Source organism: Sciurus vulgaris, assembly GCF_902686455.1.
Source record: "Sciurus vulgaris genome assembly, chromosome: 1".
NCBI lineage: Eukaryota > Metazoa > Chordata > Mammalia > Rodentia > Sciuridae > Sciurus > Sciurus vulgaris.
The window spans coordinates 115867220-115893744 of record NC_136461.1 but is presented as its reverse complement, the minus strand read 5'-3'; the positions used below and the strand labels follow the sequence as shown (position 1 = coordinate 115893744).

The 26525-nt window shown below is 43.9% G+C and overlaps 1 protein-coding gene across 3 annotated transcripts in view; it reads left to right on the top strand.

Annotated features, from left to right (window-relative positions):
- Positions 1–20815, top strand: part of KCNN3 (potassium calcium-activated channel subfamily N member 3) — a 160098-nt gene extending 139283 nt beyond the window's left edge. For 2 of the 3 annotated variants that reach the window (XM_079117534.1, XM_079117536.1), the window contains exons 5-8: positions 3530–3640; positions 13307–13434; positions 14023–14092; positions 18512–20815. In XM_079117534.1, the coding sequence (XP_078973660.1) occupies positions 3530–3640; positions 13307–13434; positions 14023–14092; positions 18512–18808 (606 nt within the window). In that variant the 3' untranslated portion in view covers positions 18809–20815. The remainder of the gene's footprint in view (positions 1–3529; positions 3641–13306; positions 13435–14022; positions 14093–18511) is intronic. The other variant, XM_079117535.1, reaches the window with a different exon arrangement.
- The last annotated feature ends 5710 nt before the right edge of the window (positions 20816–26525 follow it).

Here is a 26525-nt window from a genome sequence, read left to right as displayed (position 1 = left end):
CTGTGATTCAAGTCTTGGCACATCTGAAGGTAAAAGACTGAGTCATGGATTTGTCCCCCAGTCTGACCTCATGGAAGCTAGGCCAGCAACTTCTCACCTGTCCTTTCCTACTCCGTCCTCTCCTCACATGCCAGCTCTGTCTACTGCCACTATTACCATTCCACAGTAGGACCGCATGAGCTCTCACATGCTACAATTAACCAGGCCCTTGGCCTTTCATCTCATAAAGCCAAGCTGCCTTGCAGTCTTGTTATACTCCCAGATGGCTAGCATGGCCCTGACAGATGGATAAGCTCATCGAAGTCAAAAGGCCCATAATCCTAAAAGGAACAAAGGTGATAGGTGATCCTTAGACTGGGAGAGGGGTGGGTCCTATGGCACTTCCTTTATTTCCTCTAAAAAGTCAAAACTGACCATTCAGTTCTGATTCAAGTCTTAGGCTCCCTTCTTCCTTCCTGACTCTCTCATTCCCACCGGTCCATCCTTTTTTTTCTTATTTTCTGACCTCCTCTTCCTCGCTTCTCATCTTCTGACCCTTGCTGTTTAGGATGTGGTGCAACTTGTTTCCAGTTTCATTCTCAATCTCTCCTTGCATCCTCCTCCTTTCCCTCTGCTCCTTCTCTTCCCTTCTCCTCTCTTCTCATCCCCTCTCTTGCTCTTCTATCCCCCCACCTTTACCCTAATCACACAGAGTGGACCAATAACCTAGGTCTCATTGCTCTGCCCATCACTTACTTTCTGAAGACTGCTGGCATCTGACTCCATCTTTACAAGGTTGCCTCCTAATGAAAATGATCAGGTTCGGCATCATTATTGGTGATCTCCTTAATTACATCCAGACAATGGATTACCTAAAAGAAAATAAAATTGCAAATATTCATTGCTATCTATTCAAATTGAGATTAGGGCTCAAGAAGGCAGCACCCTTCAGAGAAATGTCCTCAAGAGAGTCTTGGCATCTTTTTGTGTGTGTGTGTGTGTGTGTGTGTGTGTGTGTGTGTGTGTGTGGTTGCTGTTGTTTTGGTGATGTTGGGGATTGAACATAGGGTCTTATGCATGCTGGGCAAGCACTCTACCAACTGAGCTACATTCCCAGCCTCTTGGCATCTTTTTTTAGTTGAAATAAATTGGGGAATGTGATCTGGTCTGCCTCCCTGCCTCTATGCAGAAATTCATCTTTCTCATTCAAGACAGATAATTCTTTAGTTAAAACACTAGGACTTATTAGAAAGTCCTTGTATTCAACCAGATAGGCTGTGGGCCATGGTAAGAACCATAGAGCACTCTGTAAGAGACCCTGGGAATTTGAGAGGGTGGAAGATTGTTTTGATGAAATTCCCAAAGTGGCATGGTAAGCAGGGAGACTCTTCTTTGGCTGTTGTACCCACAGCTTTCAGGGATGATTTAAGTAGAATTTTGCCTGGACCCAGGGAGATGAAGGAGAACAGAGCCCGGGGAGAACCCTCTCCAACGGATATTCCATTTTTAACGCTATGCTATATCCCTCTTTTGGGGCTTTGGCCCAAAGTGCTTTTGGAACTCCACATAAAGGCAAGATATGATACTGGGCCTGGTTGAGGGGAAAGGGAACACATATCCTCCCTACAGGACATCTTCTTTTAAGCTATTTTTTGCTTTTGGAGGCCTGGCTAAATTGATTACAGCTACAGACCAGGCTGCCCAACTGTCCATAGCCTCTGAAAATTGGGCACAGTCTCCTGCGAGTCACAGATGCCAAGAAAACTCAGCTGTCCCTGAACAAAAGAGGAAAAGGAGGTCAGAAAAGGGAAGTTCACACAGACTCAGTTCTTTTCACTTTGCTGTGTTCAAAAGTGAGCTACCAAGTGCACCAAGAAACACTTGATTGTTTTAATGGAAACCCTTGCAGGAAAGTAGGAGAAATCATCAACTCCAGCCATGCTGACACCCCACTTGAGCCAGCCTCTGTCAGCCATAGGAAAGGAGAGATAGCCAGGAAGAGAACAGGAACTGATCTGCCCTTGGGCATCCCTCCCAACTCTGTGGCAGATTACAATTCCTTTGAACAGCATTCTTGTTAGCTAGGCATGGTGGCGCACACCAGCAATCCCAGTGATTCAGGAGGCTGAGGCAAGAGGATCCTAAGTTCAAGGCTAACCTGGTCAGTTTAGTGAGACCCTGTGTCAAACAAACAAACAAACAAACAAAAACCCCAAACAGGTAGCTTGTAGAGCATCCCTGGTTTCAATCCCCAGTACCACCCCCCAAAAATATTCTTGTTCATTTCTCACACATTTCATTAGATTAGACCTGATGAAGTAAAATGTCACTGATGGATTTCTTTAATCCAGGGACCTCAATCTGCTAAACTGGGCTCTGTGTTTTACAGTTGAAACTGGGATTACTATTTGGCATCTAGAGGATTACATTTTGGCTTTGATAAATTCATCATCTCTTTACATAAGTGGCAGTCAGGGCAATGCCAATGTGCAGGGAGAAGGCGATTGTCTCTGAGGACAGTCCCTTCTTGCCAAGGACAGAGTTGACTTTCATAGCCAACCAGAGAATGGGGGGTAATGATCTTCTCCCTCCCTTCCCCAGTATTTTCAGGCCAACTCAGAAGCATAGGGAAGAACATTAAAAAACCCATTGGAGTACATTGGAATGGGCCATTTCCTTTTTCCTCTCGTTTCCCAGTCAAGTGTGCACCCAAAGGATTAGGAGAGAGGAAGTGAGCCCTGCCATTCTGTGGCTCAGCAAAACCCTGCTCTTCTGATCACATTCTTCCATGCTCTCTTCCAACCTGAGCAGACTAGGAACATTATTCTGGAAAATCCTAAGGGTCTCCTGCAGGTTCACTTATATCCTGGTTGTAGGCAGAAGTGTTGTCATCTTTTAAACCTCAGCACGATGGTGAATTCATGAGCCTTTGGTGAAAGCAAGAAAGAACCCATCTGTGTGCTGAGTCACAGCCTACACCTTCAGGTAAAAAGACTCAGCTGTGGAGCAGACATGATCATTGAGTGCCAACCAGTGTTCCCTCTCAGAGACAATCTTTGGGAAAGTGTATTGCCTGTGCACTTGATTATCTTCAGGAACACTCTCAGCCATGGTGTTGTTCCATACTGCAGTCTACATGTGGCCTTCTTTCCTTCTGGGCCCACTGGGCTAGAGATGGTAGTGGGCTTAGGACATGCAGGAGGCAGAGAACACCTGTGTATACTGAACCCTCTGTCTCCTGCTGCACTGCACAACTTAGCAGGGGACCTGGTGATTATCCATTGGTTTAATTCCCCAAAGCCTTAGCCCCATACAGCATTAAGATCTGGCTAGTTCTAGGAAAACTCAATCTCCCAAGGGTTAACTATAGAGCACCAACCAAAAGGCACTACAGACTCCTTCTTGGGTGGGGACCTGAAGGCTCCACAGGTTTTGACAGTATGGGTGGCTGGGTCTTGTCCAGTCAGAGAACTTGAGTGCGCAGAGTCTTGCACCTTGTCTTTGAATGATATGCTGTCTCCCCCCTGGTCCTCTTGATGTCCTCCCACAGGGTGCAGGCTGCACTGCTCTTGTGGTGGCTGTGGTGGCTCGAAAGCTGGAACTCACCAAAGCAGAGAAACACGTTCACAACTTCATGATGGATACTCAGCTCACCAAACGGGTAAGATGTCACTCCTCCATGTCTTCATGGGGAACTTAATAACCAAAGTGGAAGCCAATTCAAAAGAAGATGGTCACATGGTATGGATTAGGGCCACACTTTTAAATGGAGTGTTGAGGGAGCTCCAGGCACAGACAAACAACTTCCACACAGTGGACACAATGTCTAAACGCACCAGGCTCCTGTCTTCCATTAAATCACTGTGCATGGCTCAGGCAACCAAATAATTTTCCTGATAATTAGATCAATAGCATACAATGATATAACCCGCCCCCTTGCCTAATGGTGCCAAATAAATCACCCAGCATGATGTTTTTGTTTGTGCTCAAATATTTTCATGATTCTCATTAGGAAGGGAAGTAGAGAATCTTGAAACTATATTGAAAATGTATCTAAATCGAGTCCTTTTTATAAAAGAATCACTTAAAATGATCATTCCAGTAGAGCCCATGTTCCTAAATATTGTTCATCAAAACGTCATGATCCAATTTTCCCCTTTTGGGTTTTCCAGATAGTGTTTCTCACTTGCACCCTTATGAATGTGGTTAAGGACGATGAAAAACTGAAAATATGCAGAAATGGGGAGCTCATTTAGCTGCTAAAATCTGACACCCCACTGAATTGTGAGAGAAGAGAAGGCTCATTTAGAAGAGACAGAAATGAGCCTTCCAGGATAACAGCGGGCCAAATGAGCTAGGCAGGAGCTGTTTATTTAATGACAGCTTTTATGGAAGATTCGTTAGAACTGCAGCCTGAACCAAGGTCAGGAAGATGATTTCCTGCAAGACTCTCCTCTTCCTGAGACCAGAGAGAACCAAAATCCTGTGCCGGGGTCTCCGCCTCCCTAGTAACTCTGTCTCATTTAGGACTCCAGTGGGGTAAAGGATCCATGAGCAATCCCACATATCAGTTTGAGATTTTGAAAGCTAGAGAAAATATTCAGTGATTAATGTTGCAAAGCATTAAAAAAATGTGTTAGAAATAGAGACAAAGGCAGGAAGGGAGAACAAAAAGAGAGAGCGGGAGAATGACAGAGCAGCAGTGGGCTCTTCCAGAAGGCATCGGGAGAATGTGCGGTTGCCAAGGCCTCTTCAGTTTCTCAGCAGAATTATTTATGGCGTTCGATTGTTTGGTCTTTGATTACATTTATTGGATTCTTTAAAGAGCCAGCACAGATGTTAAAAGGAACAGGGACAAGCAAATATCTCTGTATTGTTGACATACAAACGGTCGTTGGAAGTAACTCACTACCCTGAGCTACCAGCTGTACAAAAGAGAACGTTATTTGATGCATTAAGATGGCAGCCATTGATGCGGTCACCATCGTAAGACCTGCTGGGTTTCATATGGAACCCTATGAGCAAGTCCCTCTTCTTCAGCCCCCCTGTGATACACATGCCAAAGACATGCTTGATGCTGAGGAAATTTCTAATGTCATTAGAACAACTAAATGCAAAAATACTTGCTTCTATTATCCTGACGTTTCACTGTATTGAAACCACATAGAGGAGTGAGGGGAGAGAGATTTTTACCTCCAAAACCTTCTCAGAAATTATTTACCTAGGAGCAGAGACATTAACAGCCTCTCTGTTATATTCTGGTTTGCTTTCTCAAACCGAGAACATACTTTGTATTTCATGTTATTCCTTTGTCCTCTCCATTTTTCACCCACTAAATAAGACACTAGAGGAAAATAAAGCCAAGGAAAATCAGCTCTCTCATATGCCAGGAAAATAAACAAAATTTTTTTCTGCAATATAATTGTGGAAGGAGATGAGGTTGTGGTTGCTAATTTCAATCTTTCAAAAATAATTCTCTAAAACCCTCTTCAAGTCCACTTACTTTTTGAAAAGTAGGACTGAAAATCAAATCCTCAAATATTTATTGCTCATTCATGAGTGCAAGGTACCTTCTTAATCGAATAACATTTTACTTTTCTGAGAACACTTAAATCTGTTGAAATGTCCCTTTAATAGCTAATATCTTTTTCCTAGAGAAATAAACAACACAAAAGGGAGGGTTCGTACAGAGAGATTTTCAAAGCTGGCAGGACTGGGACTTCCAGAAGTTCTTCCACATAACCTTAACTGAAATGAAGTGGGAGGCATCCCTGGCCTACTCTGGTTTGAGCTCACTTCAACCTGCCTACTAAACAAGCCCATCTTTCTTGCCCTGGGGATCCTGGCCTATCCTTGGTCCCCTCCAAATGGCCTTTGTATTCAGCTGGAATGGTTCATGGATCAAAGAGATTCTAGATTCAGCCCATATGTAATATCTCAGCGAATTCTTAGGGAAAGATCCAGTGTGGAAGGAGCTGATAGTGACATAGTGCAAACCTCTTAGGAGTAGACAATTAGTAGATTTAACAGATACAAGCAAAATCCCTTAAAAGTATATGTGACCTTAATTCTCCAAACATCTAAGCATAAAGAAAAGATGGAATTATCTATGAATCATAAAAATGCTCTAATTTCTCTGGTGTTAATTCATCCCCCCTGTCTACCATTAGAGCAGCACTATTTTCACTGGCTTATTTTTGGGGATGTGAAGAGGTCTTAGAGCACAGGGGAAGAACTCATTTCTGGTTTGCCTGTATCCCATGACTTTTCTTTCACTTGTGTAACTAACTCATCAAGCCTGGTGGCAGCGTCATTTCTGTATTTAATGCGATGTGCTCTTCCCACACTGACTTACCAGTGTCACTGCCAGTTATTCTATAATTACAACTAATGCTAACTTCTGGGCTACTAGGTAATATATAAGTAAATGACACTCAGAGAGACTGTGGTGGTCCTAGAGCCCCATCCGTTCTCCCCCTCAGTGCTCCTCCTTGTCACCATCTTTGTTTTATGTAATGAACACACATCACAGAGGTCACTCCCTGGTGTGCTCTCTTGGTGTCTCTGGGTACACCAAGATGGGTAAGAGGGAGTTCTTTCCCTTTACGCTTAACTTCCGGTGTCTACTGCCCTCAGAGAACATGGCAGGGTGGGCTCTGCTTCAGAGGTTCCATGGACGGGAGATTCCTGTGTATCTGCTGAGACTCTTCACTCAGACCAGTGGATGGACCTACTTCATGGTGTGTGTGATTGGTTCAGGATTACTCCTCCTTCTCCTTGCTGAAGGGTTCCTTGCCCCAAGGACCTCATCCAAGTTCACCTCCTACAAAATCCATGAGTAAAACCAAACCCATGACCTCCCTAAACTCTGTTTCTCCCACTGACCTCCCTGATCTGTGAATGACATAGCTATTCCTCCAGGGTCCAGACCTGAAGACCTTGAGCCAGCACTGACTTCTCAGTACCCTGGACCCCACCAGAGGACTAAACAGTTTCCAAGCCTGATTTGACCTTGCCATAAGTGTTTGTGCACAGTGTCCTCTCCAGGGCCCCTGACCCCATCCTTAACTCTGCTGCCTTTCCAGTCTTGTGCTGTCACAAGAGCTTGCTACCATCTCTCCTCAGTTGGGCCTCCTTTACCACAGTTATTCTGCACTTTGCTTCCCGTGGATCTCAGACTGTGCTTGAGCTCTAAACATACCACCACCCTCTCAAACACCTTTGATAGCCCCCAACTATCCACCCAACGGTGAGAAAGAAAACTTTAATTACAGATCTGAGTCAAATTTGTATCATAGTCTTGCTAGGAAAAAAGTTTTTCAGCAGGCTAATTCAAAGATTTACTCAGTAAGGTTTTTTTTTTTTTTTTTTTTTTTAAATAGGAAAAAACAGTTGTCATCTTTGTTATACCAAATATAGGAAGACTGGCTAAAGAACCCTAGATGGATAACCCACAGCTGGTTGGGCCTATGCATAGATTCCCAGAATAAGTCTTTATGACTTTAAAATTCATTAGTTAATCAATTAAACAGTTATCAGGGATGCTAATGCTTCTCAAAAGAGGATTGCAAATTATATCACCCACAAAGGTTCTGTCCCAGACAGATGGGGCACAGTGTATCTTTAACAGCAGTTGCAGAAACATTGTGTGGTGGAGTTGGAAGGATCCTTGGGCATGATCAGGTCCAACCCAGATGAGAACATTCAGTTCCAGACCGGGGAGAGGGGACAGGGGATGCCTAAGCCATATGCAGCTAGCTGGAGCCTATCTCAGATTGAGTTTATTCTCAAGAGGGCGACTGCTCTCCAGCCATAACCCAACAGGTTTTCCAGGACAGTCACATAGTGTTAGGGTCCCAGACAGGCTGGAGAGAAAAACCAGTTTAACTCCAAACTAGCTAAGTACCACATTAACAGCATTATGAAATGATCCACCATTCATTACCAGGTTGCTATGGGGAGAGCGTCAAACTCCAACTTTGAACCACAGAAATATATCTCCTCTCCACCTCTTCCCCCACCCCTCTAATTTCCTGTCAGTCACGGAGGTGGAGCCCTACTCCCTCCCGGTGAGGCAAGGGGTGTGGAATAGAAGCGGGGAGGAAGGAGGAGGTGTAGCAGGGTAATGAAAGAGAGGGCAGCCTCGGAAGCCAGCAGGAAATCTGTGGGGGTGACAATGAGGGAACAGTGGGCTCAGCAGATGAGGAAAAGGGAGAGGCCCCTTTACAGTCCTGTGTGTAATGGACATCTCCAATCAAGTGTGTGGATGCAGGGCTGGCAGGCTTTCTCGTAGTGATACTGACCATTGATCAGTTAGCTTGGCTTATCCTCTGTAACTCCTTGAGACTATAAAACACTCTTCGCTAGGAAGTTCCTGGCCGCATGATGGACATGCTAGTGATTTCTTCCTGCGGGTCCACCAGTGGGACTCTTGGAATTATTCTCCCAGGGCTCTCTGTGGCTTCTAGGGACATGGGGGTACACAAGAAGGGGGCTCCTTTGATCCCCCTGGTAATTCTGCTCTGTGTGTTTTTCCTACAACCCACAGCCCCCCTGGGATACAAGTGGCAGATTACCTTGGCAGAGAGGTGGCCCAAGCAATCCCGTGACATGGAATGGTGTGGCCAAGAGCTCAGGAAACAGACATGTATTCTGTTGTATTTCTTTTGTTAGGGGTTGCAGAGATGAAAGGGAAAGAAATTGACATTTATTGGAGGGAGAATATTAATAAAGCAACCATGTGTTGAGGTGCACTGTAACCAGGCTCAGGCTCTGTGCTTAATATTGTAAGTATGTTCTCATTAAATCAACACAATAAACCCATTTCACAGATCAATAGAAATGGCAACACTGCAGCTCCCAGGGACACTATTTTATTTTTCTTTGAAGCATTTATTATCTGCTACTATGTTACAAATTGCATACTGTCTCCTCCATGGGATTATAAATTCCACAAAGGTTAGAATGTTACTGATTGGTTCATAGCAGTATTCTCACTTCCTATAACAGTGTCTGGCCCATTGTAGCTGCTCATTCCATGTTCCTTGAAGGAATGAATAAGGAAAGTCTCAGAGAGTATCAGAGAGTTCAGTAATGGATCCAAGGTAGAGCTGATAAGCCCATCTACTTGTTGAGTCTTTCTGGGGGGGGGGGGGGGTCAGTGAAACAATGCAGATACCAGTGTTTAGCACAAAACCTGGTATATAGTAAATGCTCAGTAAATGTTAGCTGTCACTGTCATTTGCAAGATCTTAGTTGGACCACTTTTTTTTACCCAGCCTCACTAATTTTAAATTCTTCCTGAAGTATGGAACTCATGGATCCACCCCAACCAGAATGAAAGCATCAATTTTGGGGGTAGAGAACTTATGGGCTCAAGAAAAACAGCTTATGTTCTTAGGGGGTTGAAAACCAGATAGATGGCTTTCCAAGCATGGAAGTTCCTCACCCTGCCATCCCTGAACCCATCCAAACCCATCCGATCATGACCAGCCTTACACAATCCTAGCTAGTTTGCTACTTCCTCTCGAGCCCTGGGCTGCCCACCATGCTTCCTGTATCCTGGGAACATCTTTTGGGTCTGAAGTCCCTGTCCTCCGTGAGAACCCCCAGGGTACCCAAGCTGACATCAGGGAAGGGTGTTTGGAGCCCTGTGGAGGCTCAGCATGTCCCAGGAGGGGCACGTGCTCTTACCTGCTCTCCACCCAGATAATGCTCAGAGCAATCAGACAGGTGAATTGGAGAGAGACCTGCTCACACTAGCATCTGCTGTCTACCTGGGAAAGCATACTGCAGTTAAAAGCCTATTTCTTTTTCTTTTACAGATATTGATCTACTTAGATCTGTGCCAGGCTATTTGCTGGCAATTAATTTCAGTCAGCACAAGGGCTTGCATTTAACATCACTTTCCTGAATATGCAGGGGCCTCCTGTTCAAACCCATAGAGATAACGTGACCACTTAGCCTCATGGCTGCTCTGTGACTACTGTGCCTTACATTTGGGATGAAGTTGAGTGCAGGATCCAGACTCCATGTTCTGCTGTGTTGCTAAGTGAGGGCCACAATGATTAAATTAAACAAAAACCAAACTAACATCCTTTCCAATTCCTTGATCCCAGGAAACAGGAAATAATTTCTTTTGTGTAATGATGCAATCCAGTCAGGTCTTCCCTCAGACCACATGAAAACCTTATGCATCTCTTGGATCTGGTTCTTGCTTTGACTTGAGCTAGATGGGTGAATCTGGCCTCACATCCCATCTCTGAAGCAGTTTCCTCCTATTTTAAGTGTGTGTGGGGTGGGGCAGTTGAGTTAGATAATCATAACTAATATCTATTGGCACTTTATATATCACGCAAGTCCACATTGACTTCATTTGCCATTGATAACTTTATGGTCTTAGTCTTTTTTTTTTTTTTTTTTTTTTTTGGTACTGGGAATTGGATTGAACCCAGGGGAGCTTTACTACTGAGCTACAGCCCCAACCCCAACCCTTTTTAAAAAAATTTGAGACAAGGTCTAAGTAGCTTAGGGCTTTAGGGCTTTGCTAAGTTGCTGAGACTGGCCTCAAACTTGTGATCCTCCTGCCTCAGCCTCTCAAGTCACTGGGATTACAGGTGTGTGCCACCATACCTGGCATCAGGTTTTTTTTTTTTTTTTTTTTTTTTTACCTGGAATTGAACCCAGGGGCATTTAACCTCTGAGCCACATTCCCATCTTTTTTAAACAATTTATTTTATTTTGAGACAGGGACTCACTAAGTTGTTGAGGCTGGCTTTGAACTTATCATCCTCCTGCCTCAGCCTCCCAAGCCGCTGGGATTACAGGCATGCACCACTGTGCCCAATGGCATTAATTTCTTTATCTATAAAATGGGGATGATACTAGTCCCTGCCAGATAGGGTGGTTGTGAGGATGCAGTGAGTTTATGCATCGGAATTACTCAGACCTGTGCTGGGCACCTGACAAACACTAGCTTTTGTCCTTGGTAATATTAGCAACAGCAGGATTGACTCATTTGGGCCTCTTAGCAACTCTTAAGGTAAGGTTTGTCAGGTGCCCAGCACAGGTCTGAGTAATTCCTATGCGTAGCTCATCTTATGGACAATTAAGCATTTGCTCCTAAACTGTTCAATAATTGGTAGAACCTGCAGGCTTTCCCATTTCAATTGTTCCACACCAACACTGCAGACCATTGTCAACACTGCAGACCTGTCAACTTTGGCATTCTGTAGCTCTATTAGTGTTCCAAAGAGGCAACTTGAGTCCCTGGAGTCTGCTGATTCTTGTAAAGGCTATGGCAGGTTTTTATTTTTTGTTCTTTTTAGTTTTACACAACAGTAAAGTGTATTTTGACGTATTATACATACATGGAGTATAACTTCCCATTCTTGTGGTTGTACATGATGTGGAGTTACACTAGTCCTGTATTCATATATGAACATAGGAAAGTTATGTCCCATTCATTCTACTGTCTTTCCCAGTCCCATCTCCCCTCCCTTCTCCCTACTGTTCAATCCAGTGAACCTCCACTCCTCTGTTCCCCACAATCCCCCGCAAGCCTATTGTGGATCAGTATCCACATATCAGAGAGAACATTCGGCCTTTGGACTTTTTGGAATTGGCTTATTTCACATTGCATGATAGTCTCCAGTTCCATCCATTTGCCAGCAAATGCCATAATTTCATTCTTATTTATGACTGAGTAATATTCCTATTGCAGGGTTTTTCTTCCTGATTATCTTTGAGATTTTCCTTAGAGGCCAAGAACCTATGGAAACTAAAAAGTCACATATCAGATCATACCCTGCCCCCTGTCCCCACAAAAGGACAGCAGTAATGTGTGCTCTACTGAGGGAAAGAGCTCCCTCCAGTACCACCTCTTTTTCCAGGAGTCTACTCCAGCCTAAACAGAGCCTCAGAGACCACCCTCTCCTGCTTTCCCCTCATTCCCTGGACACCCACTGTCTCTAGCCTCTGCTCACCATCACCTGTTCTCTTTCAGGCAAGAAAGCACCAGAGGTGGGCAATTAAATCATTTAAAACTATTTCCACTGTGGATTTTTACTGAACGGGAAAAAAAGCAATATTTATGTCACTTAGACATTTCTGAGAAGACTTAGCTGTTCTTTTAAAAACATAGCTTCAGCGCCAATGAAAAATATAATCCAGCCTTAGTAATAAATTTTTGAAGCATACACACAGAAAAGTTATCAGGCTGCAAAACAATGTCTTCTAGGCCTTCCCACACGTCTCAGTATCTTAACAACATCCCATCTGTTGATGTCAGTCTGAAGAAGCGGGTCTGTATTCTCCAATTTTATTAAAATCTTTTCTGGCTAGTAACCTACTTTCTTGTAGGCCAGCCTACTCACATCCAGGCCCCAGGCCCATGGACCTGCGCCCATTTGCATGGCTGACAAAAATGGATATGGTTAATCAAAAATCTGTTTAGCTTGTGCTTAATAAGCGGTGTTTTCTCTTGCTCTTGTTACTAATTGCTGAAGATATCTGCGTTTGGATTAAAACTTTGTCCCCTGCCATCTGGATGCCATTGATATGTCTCAGTTCAGTCGTGAGCCGGGTGATATCAGTGGTTTCCATGTCAACCGATGACAGCGTCATATATGGAAACGTGTGACTGCAGAGCACTGTGGAGGAGCCAGTCTTGGAAGGAGGCAGCTCCCGTTTCACACCTAAATATCTTCACTGACTTTCAGATATTGCTTTAAAATTATTTCCGTTTTCTGCCAATGACATTTACATGTAAAGTTGCCGTGTAAATGGTTTGGGCCATTTAGGAAAGGAAACAATGGACTTTGGGATACCTACAGTTCCAATCGGTGGGAAAGACATTTCCTCAAAGAGGCCTTATAAAATCTCCAACCGATAGGAAATCTGTTTACTCTCTGAAAACAAGAAAGGTACCTCATACACTAAATGGAAATCTCAGGTCGAATGTGGCACTCTGCTTGCAATGGCATATATTTATCTATTCAAAGGTACCCCGGGCCTCAAGGTCTTGCTAAGGCAGGTCTGTCTAAATATAGCAGCAGCAACAGCAGTCGAGAGGCAGTACTGAAATAATTAAGAAGGAAAAAAGAAACGCCTCTCAACTCCAAGCTCCAGTCTATTGTGTCCAGTACAGGATTAAGAAGAGATGAATTTTAATCATTTTTTCTCAGAGTTCCATGATCTTGATTAAGAAAATAGATCACTGCAGAAATGTTTTCTTAGGGGGTAGACGATAGCAATAGATATGAAAACATATTACGTGAACCTAGGAAAATTAACCTGATAGCAGCCTGCTTTGTTTCTTTTGCTTTAGATCAAGAATGCTGCAGCCAATGTCCTTCGGGAAACGTGGCTAATCTATAAACACACAAAGCTGCTAAAGAAGATTGACCACGCCAAAGTCAGGAAACACCAGAGGAAATTCCTCCAAGCTATCCACCAGTGAGTCCCGGGGGCGGCCCCGCCCTCAGATGCTCAGACTGAGAGTGGGGGGACTCTGCAGCTTGTCAGCATCTTCTCATATACCTAGGAGGCACAGAAGAAATCCAGTCTGTTCCATTCCACAAGCACCAGGGTGGGGGCCTGGGCTCCAACCAGTCTGCCTATTCATTTACTATAGCTGCCCAGCTACTGGGGAGGGTGAAAGAGCAAAAGACCCTAAGGGTGCTCCTCTCTCTCTCTCTCTCTCTCTCTCTCTCTCTCTCTCTCTCTCTCACACACACACACACACACACACACACACACAATGCTTGATTGAGAAGAGGGAATTCAGAATGAAAAATACAGCATAAGCAAGGGTTTACAAGCAGAAGAATGATCTGAAAATAGCAAGAAAACTACAGTGATTTAAGGCAAGCACACATGGAGACAAGACCTGACAACCCTTTAATTCTATCCACTGTTGCTCATGGTCAAGGTCCCCATGCTAAGTTCCAAACTCAAATGACATGGAAGAGCTGTAGACTCTGCCAGTGGGGCTAAACCTTGACATGAACTTGAAATGTTTCTCTGTCCAACTCTTCCCCACAGACTGAGGAGTGTCAAGATGGAGCAGAGAAAGCTGAGTGACCAAGCCAACACCCTGGTGGACCTTTCCAAGGTGAGTCGCAGTATCTGAAGACATCCTAGAGTTCCCAGTTGCTAGCATTTAGACTTCTCAGCTGCTTCTGTGAAGACCTGATTATGTCCAAAGTTCACAGTGCAGGACAGAAAAGCAAAAAACAATTCCTCCTTGGTTACAAAATAAGCAAGATTTAAATTTTGGATGTTTGCAATCTACCTGTAGGGTTTTTTGTTGGTTTGTTTGTTTTTGTACCAGGGGTTAAACCCAGGGGCACTTAACCACTGAGCCATATCCCCAGCCCTTTTTATACTTCATTGTGAGATAGGATCTTGCTAAATTGCTAAGGCTGAGCTTTGAACTTGCAATCCTCCTGCCTTAGCCTCCTGAGCCGGGGGTATTACAGGCGTGCACCATGACACCCAGCCATCTTCTTGTCTTTAAAGTTTGGCGTTTGTTTCTTAAAAGGCTCAGCTAATTAGCTGACCTAGTACATCTTTTCCATGTGTTGTTTTAGTGTCTGCCATTGAGGGGCTCCTAAGAGAGTCTCGGGTGGCACAGAGGCAAAGCATGTTAACAAGAACTAAATAGGTGCGATGGCCTGGGTCACACCTAAGGTTTTTCCAGTTTTCTGTAATAATTGGGGATTCATTTTCCTGCATCTTCCAATCTTTACAACCCATTTTTTCTGGCCACAAATTGGTGGTGCATTTCTTTACTTCCCAAGAGGCAATCAACAGTGAATATAAAGACTCCCCCCAAAAAGAGAGCCCTCTTGAGAGCTCAAGGCCATAAAGCTTGATATTGGGTTGTCATTCCACGTTTCAAGCACTGAACTGCTGTGAATACTGTAAAGAAATTCACTCTTGCAAATCATCAAAGTGGAGAAAACAAAGGCTCCACCGTGGGCAGGGCTAAGAGTACACACCATTGCAGACAGGGTTCCCCTCTAAGCCCTACCTCATTGCCTTCTGATAGAAACTGTATATCAAGGGTACTGCCCAGGGCCAGGCTGGCAGAACATTCCAGCAAATATCAATTATCATAATGGAATACATTCCCTGGGAAAGCAAGAGAAACTCCCTCGGGCAAATTAAACACCTTTTAAAAAGGGGAGTGCAATCAGAAATGACTGGTTTTGGGGCCACGTGCAGGCACTTTGTTCAACAGAGGGATCAGACCAAAGAAAGGACCTCCTGAGCCTATGAGGACTTTCAATCCGAGAGTGATTTGGCACAGTTGAGGAGAAGCCTGCAGAGCTGGGTACCTCTAGGAGGGGTGTTCAGGTGGAGTGGGGGTGTTCCTGAGAGGCTGCGTATAGGGAGGAAGAGAACGAACAGTGATGTGCAGGAGAGAACCCCCTGGGGGATGTGTCGATTAATGCTCTTGGGTTACAATATTAGAAACCCACTGAAACTAGGTTGAAAAATGGAAGAATTTACTGAGGATATGAGAGCCTCATTCTAGGCAGAACCTCAAAGCAGGCATGTGGTCAGAGAGGAACTGACTAGAGCCATATCCGGGAAGCCCTTAGGAGGAATCCTTAGCCATTTCTTGACTGTCTGTTCAAGTGTCTGTTTCAATTGTCTCTCTGTCTTCCTCTCCCTCCCTCCCGTTCCACCTCCTACCTACGTGGCAGATTGCAGTAGGTCACCAATCCAGACAGTATGTGTTATAGTTTTAGCCACAGATAAAGACTAATTAGCCTCCTATTTGTCTTAAGTCTAAATTCTCAGAAGAGATAGTGATTGGCCAGTTTGAGTCATGTGTTCATCCTTGCACCAATCAACTGTGGTTAGGAAGAGGATCATGTCAGGCCAGCATGACTAGGAGCCCACTCTGTGAGCTTCAGGAATAATCCAGTGAGATTCCCTAGGACATTTCTTCCAAGAGTAGCAATGTTACCCAACTTGCCTCTTACCTAGAAGGACACACTGTGACTGAGGCTTCTCCAGGAATATTAGGTAAACCAACTTTGAAGCCTGCCTTTCTGAAGTGCCACCTATAGCCTCTCAGAGAGATGGGGCACAGTCTCAGCAGACTATGTGAAACACAAACCTCAGTGAGTTAGAAAGATGCTTTTGTGAATTGGGGTGGGGGAAATAAGCCATTCATAGCCTGGAGAGCAAGTTACCTGGAAAAAAGAGCATACAGGAAAGAGTTACAGATTCTGCAGAGCCATGGTGGGGATCATGCCCCAAAGGCTTGGGGAGAAGGTGAACTCTGACATCCAGCCAGAGTCTTTTTCTTTTCCTCCCAGGAGATCTGCCCAAGGCCCTGGCAGCAGCTTAGCATATTTCACATTGATGAGTCTTTGCCCTGGCATCTTGTCACCAAGCAACAGAAAGAGGCGGGCAATATAATGCTGTGCTTGCTCCCCTTTCTTTCTCTGTGCTTCACCCCTCCCCCACCCCGACTCACCACCCTCCCACCACTGCCCTTCAGTCCTCCCTAGATTAAAAATGTGCTGCATGGCCTCCAAATATTATTTTCTATATTGAAATGCTAACTTATATAGTGACAGAGCTGGGAGGGCTTGGGCTCTCTACCCGATTGCTTTAATTTCTTCAATTGAAATGTAAAAATAATTCCCACCATCTGAAGCTCAGGGGATCAAATAAGATAATACCTGTAAAAATGCTGTGTAAACTCTAAAGGTTTTGCAAATGGTAGTACTGATTCTGAATATAGATGAGGAAACCAGGATCCAAGGAACAAAACCACTGTCCCAAGGTCAGGCAGGGTGCCAGAGCTGGGACTAAAACCCAGGGGCTTGGACTGTGAGTCCAGAGCTCATCAGGGTGCCCAGCAGTCACAGGCATCAGTGGTTTGTGTATTCCGGGAAGAAAATGCACACTGAGAAGGTTCTGTGAATGTTAATTAACAGGGGAAGTACTTTCACTTCTAAAGTCACCCTTTCCTCTGAGAGTGTCAGGGATACAGTGTCCTGCTCTGGCAGGGGCATGGCTAATTGAGAGAAGAGCTGTCTTCATGCCCCCTAGGGCAGCTCCTTCCTGTGCAGCCTGGTAAATTCCCACTGGCAAGGTTTCACTACATTTTCAATCTCCCCACTCTCCTCTAGCTTATCATATTATGCCACCTTCTTTAACTCCTGTTTCTCTCTCACCTTATTTCCTACTCCTTTGGCCCCTGGAGGCACCAGTGGTTTCTACATCCTTCCACAGTAACTTGACACATTGGGTAAAATAGGATCGGGACATCCCTGGCAGATCACCAGAATCCCAAAGAGCCATCACCCCTGGGGGAGGGGGAATTGTGGGAGGGGTGACACAGCACCTGCCAACTTGGCCATCTGCCATTACTGCCACAGGAACCTTATTCCTGAGCACCTGGGAGTGTAAAGACTCCTGGGAATCTTCCTCCCAAGTCTGATGTACAGAGCCAGGACAGCATTTATTAATTTGCGGGAAGAAATATGGCTGTCACGTAGACTAGATTAACATGGGGCCATGGGATGTCTGGGGGAGGAATACTGGTAACTAGTGGGGCCCTTGGAACACTGTGAGACAGTCTTGGGTGCAGGAGGGTATTGGGGAGTAGGGACAGTATCTGTCGCAAATGCAGGAAGCAAGATCAGTCAGAGGAGAGTTTGAACTGCAGCATAGTCAACCAAGACCTTACCCAGGTGGAAATGCCCTTCAAGGATATTCCAAAACAGGCAAAATGGACTGGGTCTTTGTACTGCCTGCTTGGCCAGGCTGGGGAAGGACCAGACCTCAAGTGGTAGCTCCTTTTATAAGGAAACCAAGGTTGAGAGAGGTTCAGTGGCCAAAGGTTGCAGTGTTCCTGAGCTGCCTTCTTGCACTTGAACACTGGCCTGCTAATTGTAAGACTCTGACAATCACCATTTCCACTTCTTTGTCTTCTCTTTAGTCATTAAATGCCAGCAGCCACATAAGCTGAGAGCTTGGGTCTCTGTAAGAATATGGGGACAGTTTAGAGGTGCACTCCCTTTAAGGGAAAGAAAGTGCCGTTTCTTTTCCTTCACACACATTTCTATGGAAATTTTGTAATTAGCTGCCAGGCACAGAGGCGCACATCTGTATTCCCAGGAACTCTGGAAGCTAAGGCAGAAAGATCACAAGTTCACTGCCCAGCCTGGGTAATTTAGTGAGACCGATCTCAAAATTAGAAATCAAAAGAGTTGGAGATGTAGCTCCATGGTAGAGTGCCTCCGGGTTCATCCCCAGCACCCCAGTACAGGAAATACACACACACACACAATTAATACTCATTACTTTTGTAATAAGAAAAAAAATGTGCCCACCCAGCCTCCCCATCTGCTGGAAATAACCTATTTCTCCATCGTAGGCCAGATTAGGTACAGCTGGGGTGCAGGCCACTCCTGCTGCAAGGTGGAGGGTGTTTCCTTTGTCCCATGGCCCATTCCTCCATGATGACTGGTCAGTCCCTGTCTCTGGTTCTCTCTCCACACAGATGCAGAATGTTATGTATGACTTAATCACGGAACTCAATGATCGGAGCGAAGACCTGGAGAAGCAGATTGGCAGCCTGGAGTCTAAGCTGGAGCATCTCACAGCCAGCTTCAATTCCCTGCCCCTGCTCATCGCAGATACCCTGCGCCAGCAGCAGCAGCAGCTCCTGACTGCCATCCTGGAGGCCCGGGGCGTCAGCGTGGCAGTGGGTACCACCCACGCCCCACTCTCCGACAGCCCAATCGGGGTCAGCTCCACCTCCTTCCCAACCCCGTACACAAGTTCAAGCAGTTGCTAAATAAAACTCCCCACTCCAGAAGCGTTACCCATAGGTCTTAAGATGCAAATCAACTCTATCCTGGTCGCTTTGCCATCATGGAACTTTGAGACCAGGGAACGGAAAGAAGAGAGACCGAGCTAATTAGCTAACTCACATTCACTCGGCGTGCTTGGTTCGATATGCCTTGAAACCAGAAATCTAATCTCTGTTTAGGTGCCTCTACTTGGGAGCGGGAAGAGGAGATGACAGGAAGCGACGCCTCTGGCAGGGCCCTTGCTGCAGAGTTGGTGGAGAACAGAATCCACGCTCAATCTCAGGTCTTCACGTGGGGGGTGGGGAGGGGCAGATGCACTGAAGCAGCAACGGTGGAGCCAGTTCAGAAGAGGGGCCCGCTGGGAGTCGGGTGGTGTTAGGTTTGGGGAATGGGTTCTTAGCCGTGGGGACCTCAAGCATGCCTCTCTCCTTTCATCTAAGGAAGCCTTGGGTGACAAAAGTAAAAGATGCCCACAACTTGCCAAAACAGACATACCCAATTTAGAATGAAAAAAAATTAATAATGATAACTGCACACACAGAGACAAATAAAAAGCCAGAATTTCCATCCACCAATAATACCTATATAAGCCTGTGTGTTTGCACGTGTGCATGTACACACACATACACACACACACACACATCCCCCCCACACCACATGCAGTCCAAGTCCTTTCTTGTTTGAGCTTCACCCAAATACAAAGGGACCTGATATGTCCCCTGTGCATAGTAGGCACTCTTAATGTGAGCCCAGTCGGTTTGAATCTGAACATGGGGTATATTCAACCCAGGTAATTAGCTAGTGTTGGCCACATTCTGAACTTCTCTGAAGACACAGGTCCCTTTCAACACAGTGCAGGTTGCTTTGCCCTGGATATGCACCATGCTTGATTTAAGTGGATGCCAAGCCAAAACTGTTGGCATTCTGGAGGGGTAAGCAGGCTTCTAAAAATAACAGCTTTTGCAGAGTTTCCTTCTAACATCCAAGGTGTTTTGATGGACTACACACCCAGGTGTATGTATGTAAGGGCGGTGGGGTGGGGGGACCAGAGGATTATGTGTGTGTCTGCACACATGCACAGACAGATGCAACCCAATGACATCTTGGTGAACAGAAGTATTGTCTGGGGATTTGTTGAGCTGTATTCAACCAGCAACAGGTTTCCAGCCCCTCGACATTAGGAATGCAAAGGGTCAAGCGCCTCACCTTCAAGCTGCTGAGCTGGGAGGAGAAGGATGAAGAGTGGCCCACATGTCCCTTCTACCTGACCTGAAGGACCTCAAAGGAAATATTGTGAGAACAAAGGGAGCCTTTAGGGAATCTTGTGGGTAAGGTAAGAAGAAGAGATTTGTCAGAAGCCTATTCCTACTGTGCCATGTTGATCTCGGTGCAAAAACAATTCCAATACATCACAAATTCCAAGAGACTCAGAAACATCAAGATCCAGTGTAGTGACAGGCATTGAAAGTTTTTCTTTCGTTTCTCCATAATCTGACCACACACAGCATTTGTGTCATGTTATTCATCATTTTTCTCATTCTGAAGTCCTTGACTTCTACTTGTGGGGAATTAATGATACTGTATGGAATATTTCATCTGTTTAGGGCCAAACAAAAGGGTGTTACCTGCAGATATGATTATAAGTTGGGGTCGAGCTTTGTAACAAGTCATTTCCATTCATAAGACTGAACTTTGTTGTGCAAATTTTTCTTTCTTTTTTGTTTTTTGGATTGGGGATTGAACCCAGGGGTACTCTACCACTGAGCTACAATCCCAGCCCCCCTTTTATTTATTTTGAGACAAGGCCTTGCTAAGTTGCTGAGGCTGGTCTTGCATTTGTGATCTTCCTATCGTAGCCTTCAGAGTCACTGGAATTACAGGTATGCACCATGGCTCCTGGTTGTAGATTTTTCTTCTACAGCACTGGGGGGGTCTTCTAAGGATGAGGGAAACATTAGCAAGGTACCAAGGTAAACAACTCTAGAATGAAAGTCACTCTTTCAGAAAGATCTGGTCTCTTACTAACCACCTTTTTTTGTGTATTGCTATTGCTTTTTTTTTTTTTTTCTGCAGTGCTGGGGTGGCAACCCAGGACCCCACACATTCTAAGCAAATGCCCCACCACTGAGTTAAACCTCAGCCCACTGCTGCTGTTTAAATGATCTATCTTCTGAATGGGAATGGTTTATCTTGAAAACTCTTGAGAATTTTCGTGGGTTGTTTAGCATACCAGAGATGCCACACCTGTTATTGATTTTTTAAAAATTTTTTTTAGTTGTTGATGGACCTTTGCTTTATTAATTTATTTATATGCGGTGCTGAGAATCGAACCCAATGCCTCACACATGCTAGGGAAGTGCTCTACCACTGAGCCACAATCCCAGCCCGCTATTGTCTTTTTATTTATTTATTTTTTTACTTATTCTTTTAATTGATTATCTGAAAGATTCCCACCTCCTTTTTTCTTTTTCTTTTTTTTTTTTTTTTTTGGTTCCAAGAATGGTGCTCCTATTTTCAGTGACAGTTCCACCAAATATGTTAGCAAATGTATAAACAGATGAAATAGCCACACAGTTTCTTTGTGGCCTTAATTCCGCTTCACAAAGTGAAGACCACTGATGGTTCAACTGAGTGTGCCAGTCCCAATCATTTAACCTACAGCCATCGACTATTGATTCCTACTTGCCCTTCCCTCCCACTATAACCCTGTGTTCTGTGTGTGTGTGTGCATGTGCGCGCGCATGTGTGTGTGCATGTGCACATGGGTGTGTGCACACATAGAGATTTAGTCTTCATTTCACATAAATGACATGCAGAATTCACTGCCACCCCTTCTGTCCCAAAGTGTGCACAGACTGTCATTTATCTGAATTATCACAGTCTGTGGATAATTCTTTTAAAATCCATTATTGATGCTCTTGCTAGATCAGCCCCAAAGATGAAGTGAGCAATGCTAGTTGAGGAAATAGTTGTAGTTATTTCCAGCAGCAGTAGTCACTGGCATCATAGAGACACATGGGCATTTGTAGCATGACTTGACCTATTGGTAGTGCAATAGCCAGGTGTTGATTTTATCTTTGGCAAAAGATCCTCTTAAAAAAAAAGAGTGAATCTGCATGTTGATCCCTTAATGGCAAATGGGATGTTACTTCTCTGTACTAGTATTTCAGCTTTATGTGGGGAAGTTACGATTCTCCTGCAAGTACAATCAACCCTTGATAACCTAGGTGTTCATTATCCTGGGTGTAGCTCACCCAGATTTTCCTCCTACATCTTTTTGCTGATTCCACTGCACCTCAGCAACACAGTCAGATGGGCAAAAGGGGCTGGTGGATTCTAATGTCATGCCTTCTTTTACCTTATTCTCAAGTTTGGTCATGGAGGAGGTTTAATTATCTACTCAAGAATGGGTTACATGTAAAAACTAATCTTCACGGTAACCTCACTCCAGTACAGCCAATCAAATTCTGCCCACTCCTGGAAGGCTGACCCAGTGGCAGAGTCCCTCGTATGATCTTTCCAATAATGCAGTGGCAGGTAAAAGCACCCTAATAATCCCCAAAGTATCTAGACACTTGAATTAGAAATACAGAGCCACCCCCTCATCGCTTAAGCCATATTATAGCTTCATGTACTGAAAAGTCAGGGATGTACTGTGATACTTTAAGACCACTAATCTCAGTGGAATTTCAGGACATAGCATCAGTTGGTGAATTATACCAGACTAGAAGCTTACTCCTCCTTAGATTGAAGTCCAAATACAAATCTGCACCTTTGGATCAAAGGCCACATATCTGTGATCATCATCAATAAACTGTCATACGGTGTCTATGAACTATTCTTGCCATCTTCATAGTATGTAACTTCAAGTCACAATATCTCTAGAAATGCTTAATATAATCCAAAAGAGCAAGAGAGGTACAGCCCTGAGTCACCATTGACTGTCTGACATCAGTGGGGACCAGTGGCATAGTGACCTCGTAAATGAGGAGATGTGGAAAATATACATGCAGGCCAGGTCTAAATTGCTAAGTGCAAATAGTTTTATTATTAAAGGCCAAGAAGGAGTAGCATTTAAGAAATAATGGTTTTAATATATTTGGGGATTTCCCCTTTAAATTTTCCATAATTTCCTTGTGAATGAATTCATAGAAAAGAAGAAAACTAGTGATAACAAAAATCAGAATAAATAAAAACAATACTGGATCCACATCTTTGGCCAACTAATATAACCGCTTCATACCTCAGTTTCTCTGTACTTAAAATGAAGATAATAGTTAATATCACTAAGTAAATAGTATTCAATAGAGGAAAACAATAAAATAACTATTGTCATCAACAATGATCCAGCCTGACTCTAGTTAGTCCACTCTTTGATGTTGTATTTGAATATAGTCAATAGTTACCAAAAAGTAATTATTGCCTAGCAAAAAGGTAGTAAAATTGTCAGGGAGAAATAGTACCTAGTTTCAGAACCTCCTGCCTCTTCCAGAGTGTCACTTGATAAACAGTGCACCCCAAAATAAGAATCAATGTTTCGTCTCAGAACAAATGATTTTGCTACCATTATAAAACCCCAGCCAAGACACTAATGAAGTCATTGCACTACCAGTAGGTTGCTATTCTTTTTAAAATCACTGAATTTAAATCCCAAAATTTGTCCCCAGTTTTACACAGTCATTCTACTTCCCTGAATGTTGCTAGAAGCAGATGAAGGATCCGTTAGTGGTCATCTGGCTGTCCCTGTTGATTCAGCACTGTTTGATTTCAGTACCTTAGACAGCTATCTGTGGCTTCCTGGCAGGCACAGAACAGTCCCTTCCCTCCCCCTGCAGTCTGTGGGCTTGATGACGCCCTGGACAGTGTCCCTTCCTTCTCCACCACCGCCAGAGTAAACATTTTGGGAATGAGATCATTGATACCAGTAAGAAAGGAGTATTACAGGGATAGCAATATTAACTTTCTGCCTGTGGTAGTGGGAAGCTTGTGCCAGGCTGCATGACTAGAAATTAACATTAAACTCCTGTCAGGCAAGTAATACGTAGAATTATATTGAGATAGACCACAGCTTATTTAAAATGTATTCAGTGCAAGGGTATATAGATAAATATAGATAGAGAAAAAATATAACTGTGATCTTTTTTGTCTTACACCATTACTGGAAACACCCAAACACGAACTGGAGTTCCCTCTGAACAAAACCATTGTCAAATCTTCAACGTATGACCTCCATACCTAGGTGCCAAGTGCCCTGTGATAGTGTTTACACACCTGAGAATTGTATTCTGGAAGCTGTAATCTTGGGCCTGGACAAACAAAAGAGACATCGTGACCAACTGAGCTGGTGGAGGAAAAGCACAAAATTCAATACCAACCTGTACAGTTAGGATCCCAAAGAGATGCTGACATTTCTGGCCCAAAACAAACAAACAAAAACAGTGACAAAAATCAAATATGTATCTCATTGGAACAGCCAACATCTGGATTCTCAGAAGAAGGACAGGGAATAAACAACATTCTCTAGCTGTGTCCGTTTTGAATCCCAACCAGGACTGACCCACCTTCATCAGACGTTTTTTAAGGGCGCAACAACTCGATTTTGGTCCCAGACTCTCCATTCTGCGCTGGCCACAAGAGAACAACAACAAAAGAGCGCAACAGGATGCTAATGGAGGAAATATTTTCATGGCAAACTCAGAGACTGAAGTGTTTATAGCCTGAATACGACGAGCTTCAATATGAATTTGCATCTTGCCTCTGTACTGCTTGCTATTTTTTAATGATAGGAGAAAGCATAACAGTTTATTTTAAATATGAAATATATTGCTATATTATAAAATATATTGTAACTTTCAATTAACATTTTGTATCAAACTAGTCTTTAGCAGGTCCAGTGTCAGCCTGCTCTCCCAACCACTGTTTCTGAGTACACATCATTGTTAGAGATCGCCTGACACCCAGGCCACGGTCCTGGTCCACAACCTGTGAACTGCCATATTCTCATTTTTCTAAGACCTGAGTATTAGTGATAAAAACAACACTATTACCAACTTAGAGTAATTCTACCCTAAATTCTATGAAGCCATTTCAGAAGAGATTTTAAAAGCCATCACTCCTTTAAGTAACAGCACAGGGCCAGTTTAATAAAGTATAGATTCTTTCCATATAAATGCAAAGACCCCATGCTATAAATTAGGTCGCAAATGCAGCCAACCAGTTTTCCTTTGGCCATGTCAAAATTGGGCATAGGAAGAATCCTGTTTTCCTCAAGACTCAAAATTCTAAGCATTATGAGTTTTTCTAGGTAAGAGTAAAACCAGGTTGGAGTTCCACCAGGGCAGGGCTCAGTGAGAGCCCATGCAGATGTGTTTTTCTGAGTTGGCAATTTCCTGAAGGGAGCGTGCTTTCCATATGTCTGTCACCAATGTGGAGCCCAGCTCCTACAGGAATGACAGCAGGAAGAGGTAGGACATCCACAGCAAGATCCAGCAAAGAACTGGGCTTCCTTTTCTGCTCGTTTACCCCAGCTGATAGGAAATCCTCTTCAGCTGAGATGTTTTATTTTATGGTAAAATTAAGCAACTCATGAAATCCATTCCCTGCCATCCCTCACCAGCAACTGAGGCACATATAGAATTTCTCAGTTCCCTCTTTTGAATGACCAAGGTCCTATTTCTAGATAAAAATGGATGTCTTCAGTTACAGAATCAATGAGCCTCCTCCAGGTGAGGACCCTCACTCTCTGTCTTCATTTCTGTTTGGTATTGTACAGGTGCAAACCAAGTAGCATAAACGTAGGTTTAAATTAGCTTGTGTGTCTTGTCACAAACTTGGAAAATTCACAGAGATATTCAGATATTACCAAACAACAGGTTTTCTTCCTGGGGTTGGGCGGGGGATGGGGGGACTAGAATCCTCTCAAATTTCAATGTATTTGAGCTTTAATTCTCTTGTTCATCTCACCAACCACAGCTTGGATCTCCATGATAGTTATTCATGGAGTGTGAAAGAGAAATCTCTAAATGCCCATTTCAATCTGCTTGAGTAGTTAAGTCCCAACTTGTACACTAGTTGTGTCTGTATAGAACTAAATACTCTCAGCATTGGTATCACTCCTCAGTTACATGCTAGGCTGAGCTCCATTAAAGCCATCAGAACTCCCGGGCACCTGCTTTAGCTTATTTACTCACTGGGTAATGGAAATTAGCTAATTCTCAATTTTATCATTGACTGATGAAATGCACTGATGGTCATCGATTTGTTTCTTAATACTTTTCTGCTACTAAATAGAACTGTCTCTTTTGGCTTTTCTTTCTAGCACCTCTCAGACTAAGACATTTTGATTTATAGATAGCAAATATATTCTGACCTTTCCCAACAAAGTTGCTACTCAAGGAAACCAATACATATCCCAGATTTGGGGAAAGCCGAACTCTAGACTCTAATTCAAGTACATGGCTATATGCTAATCCTTGCTACTTAAAGTGTGGTCCATGGACCAGCAGCACTATTATCATCTAAAACTTCTTTAGAAATGCAGAATCTCAGGCCTCATGTCAAACCTACTTAAATTGGCCTTTTAACAAGATTCCCAGGTGATCTGTATGCACAGTAAATATTGAGAAGGGCTGGCCTCACCACACTGTAACAGACCAACCTCATTAATAATTAGAGAATTAAACCATTTCTTTCTTGAACTTC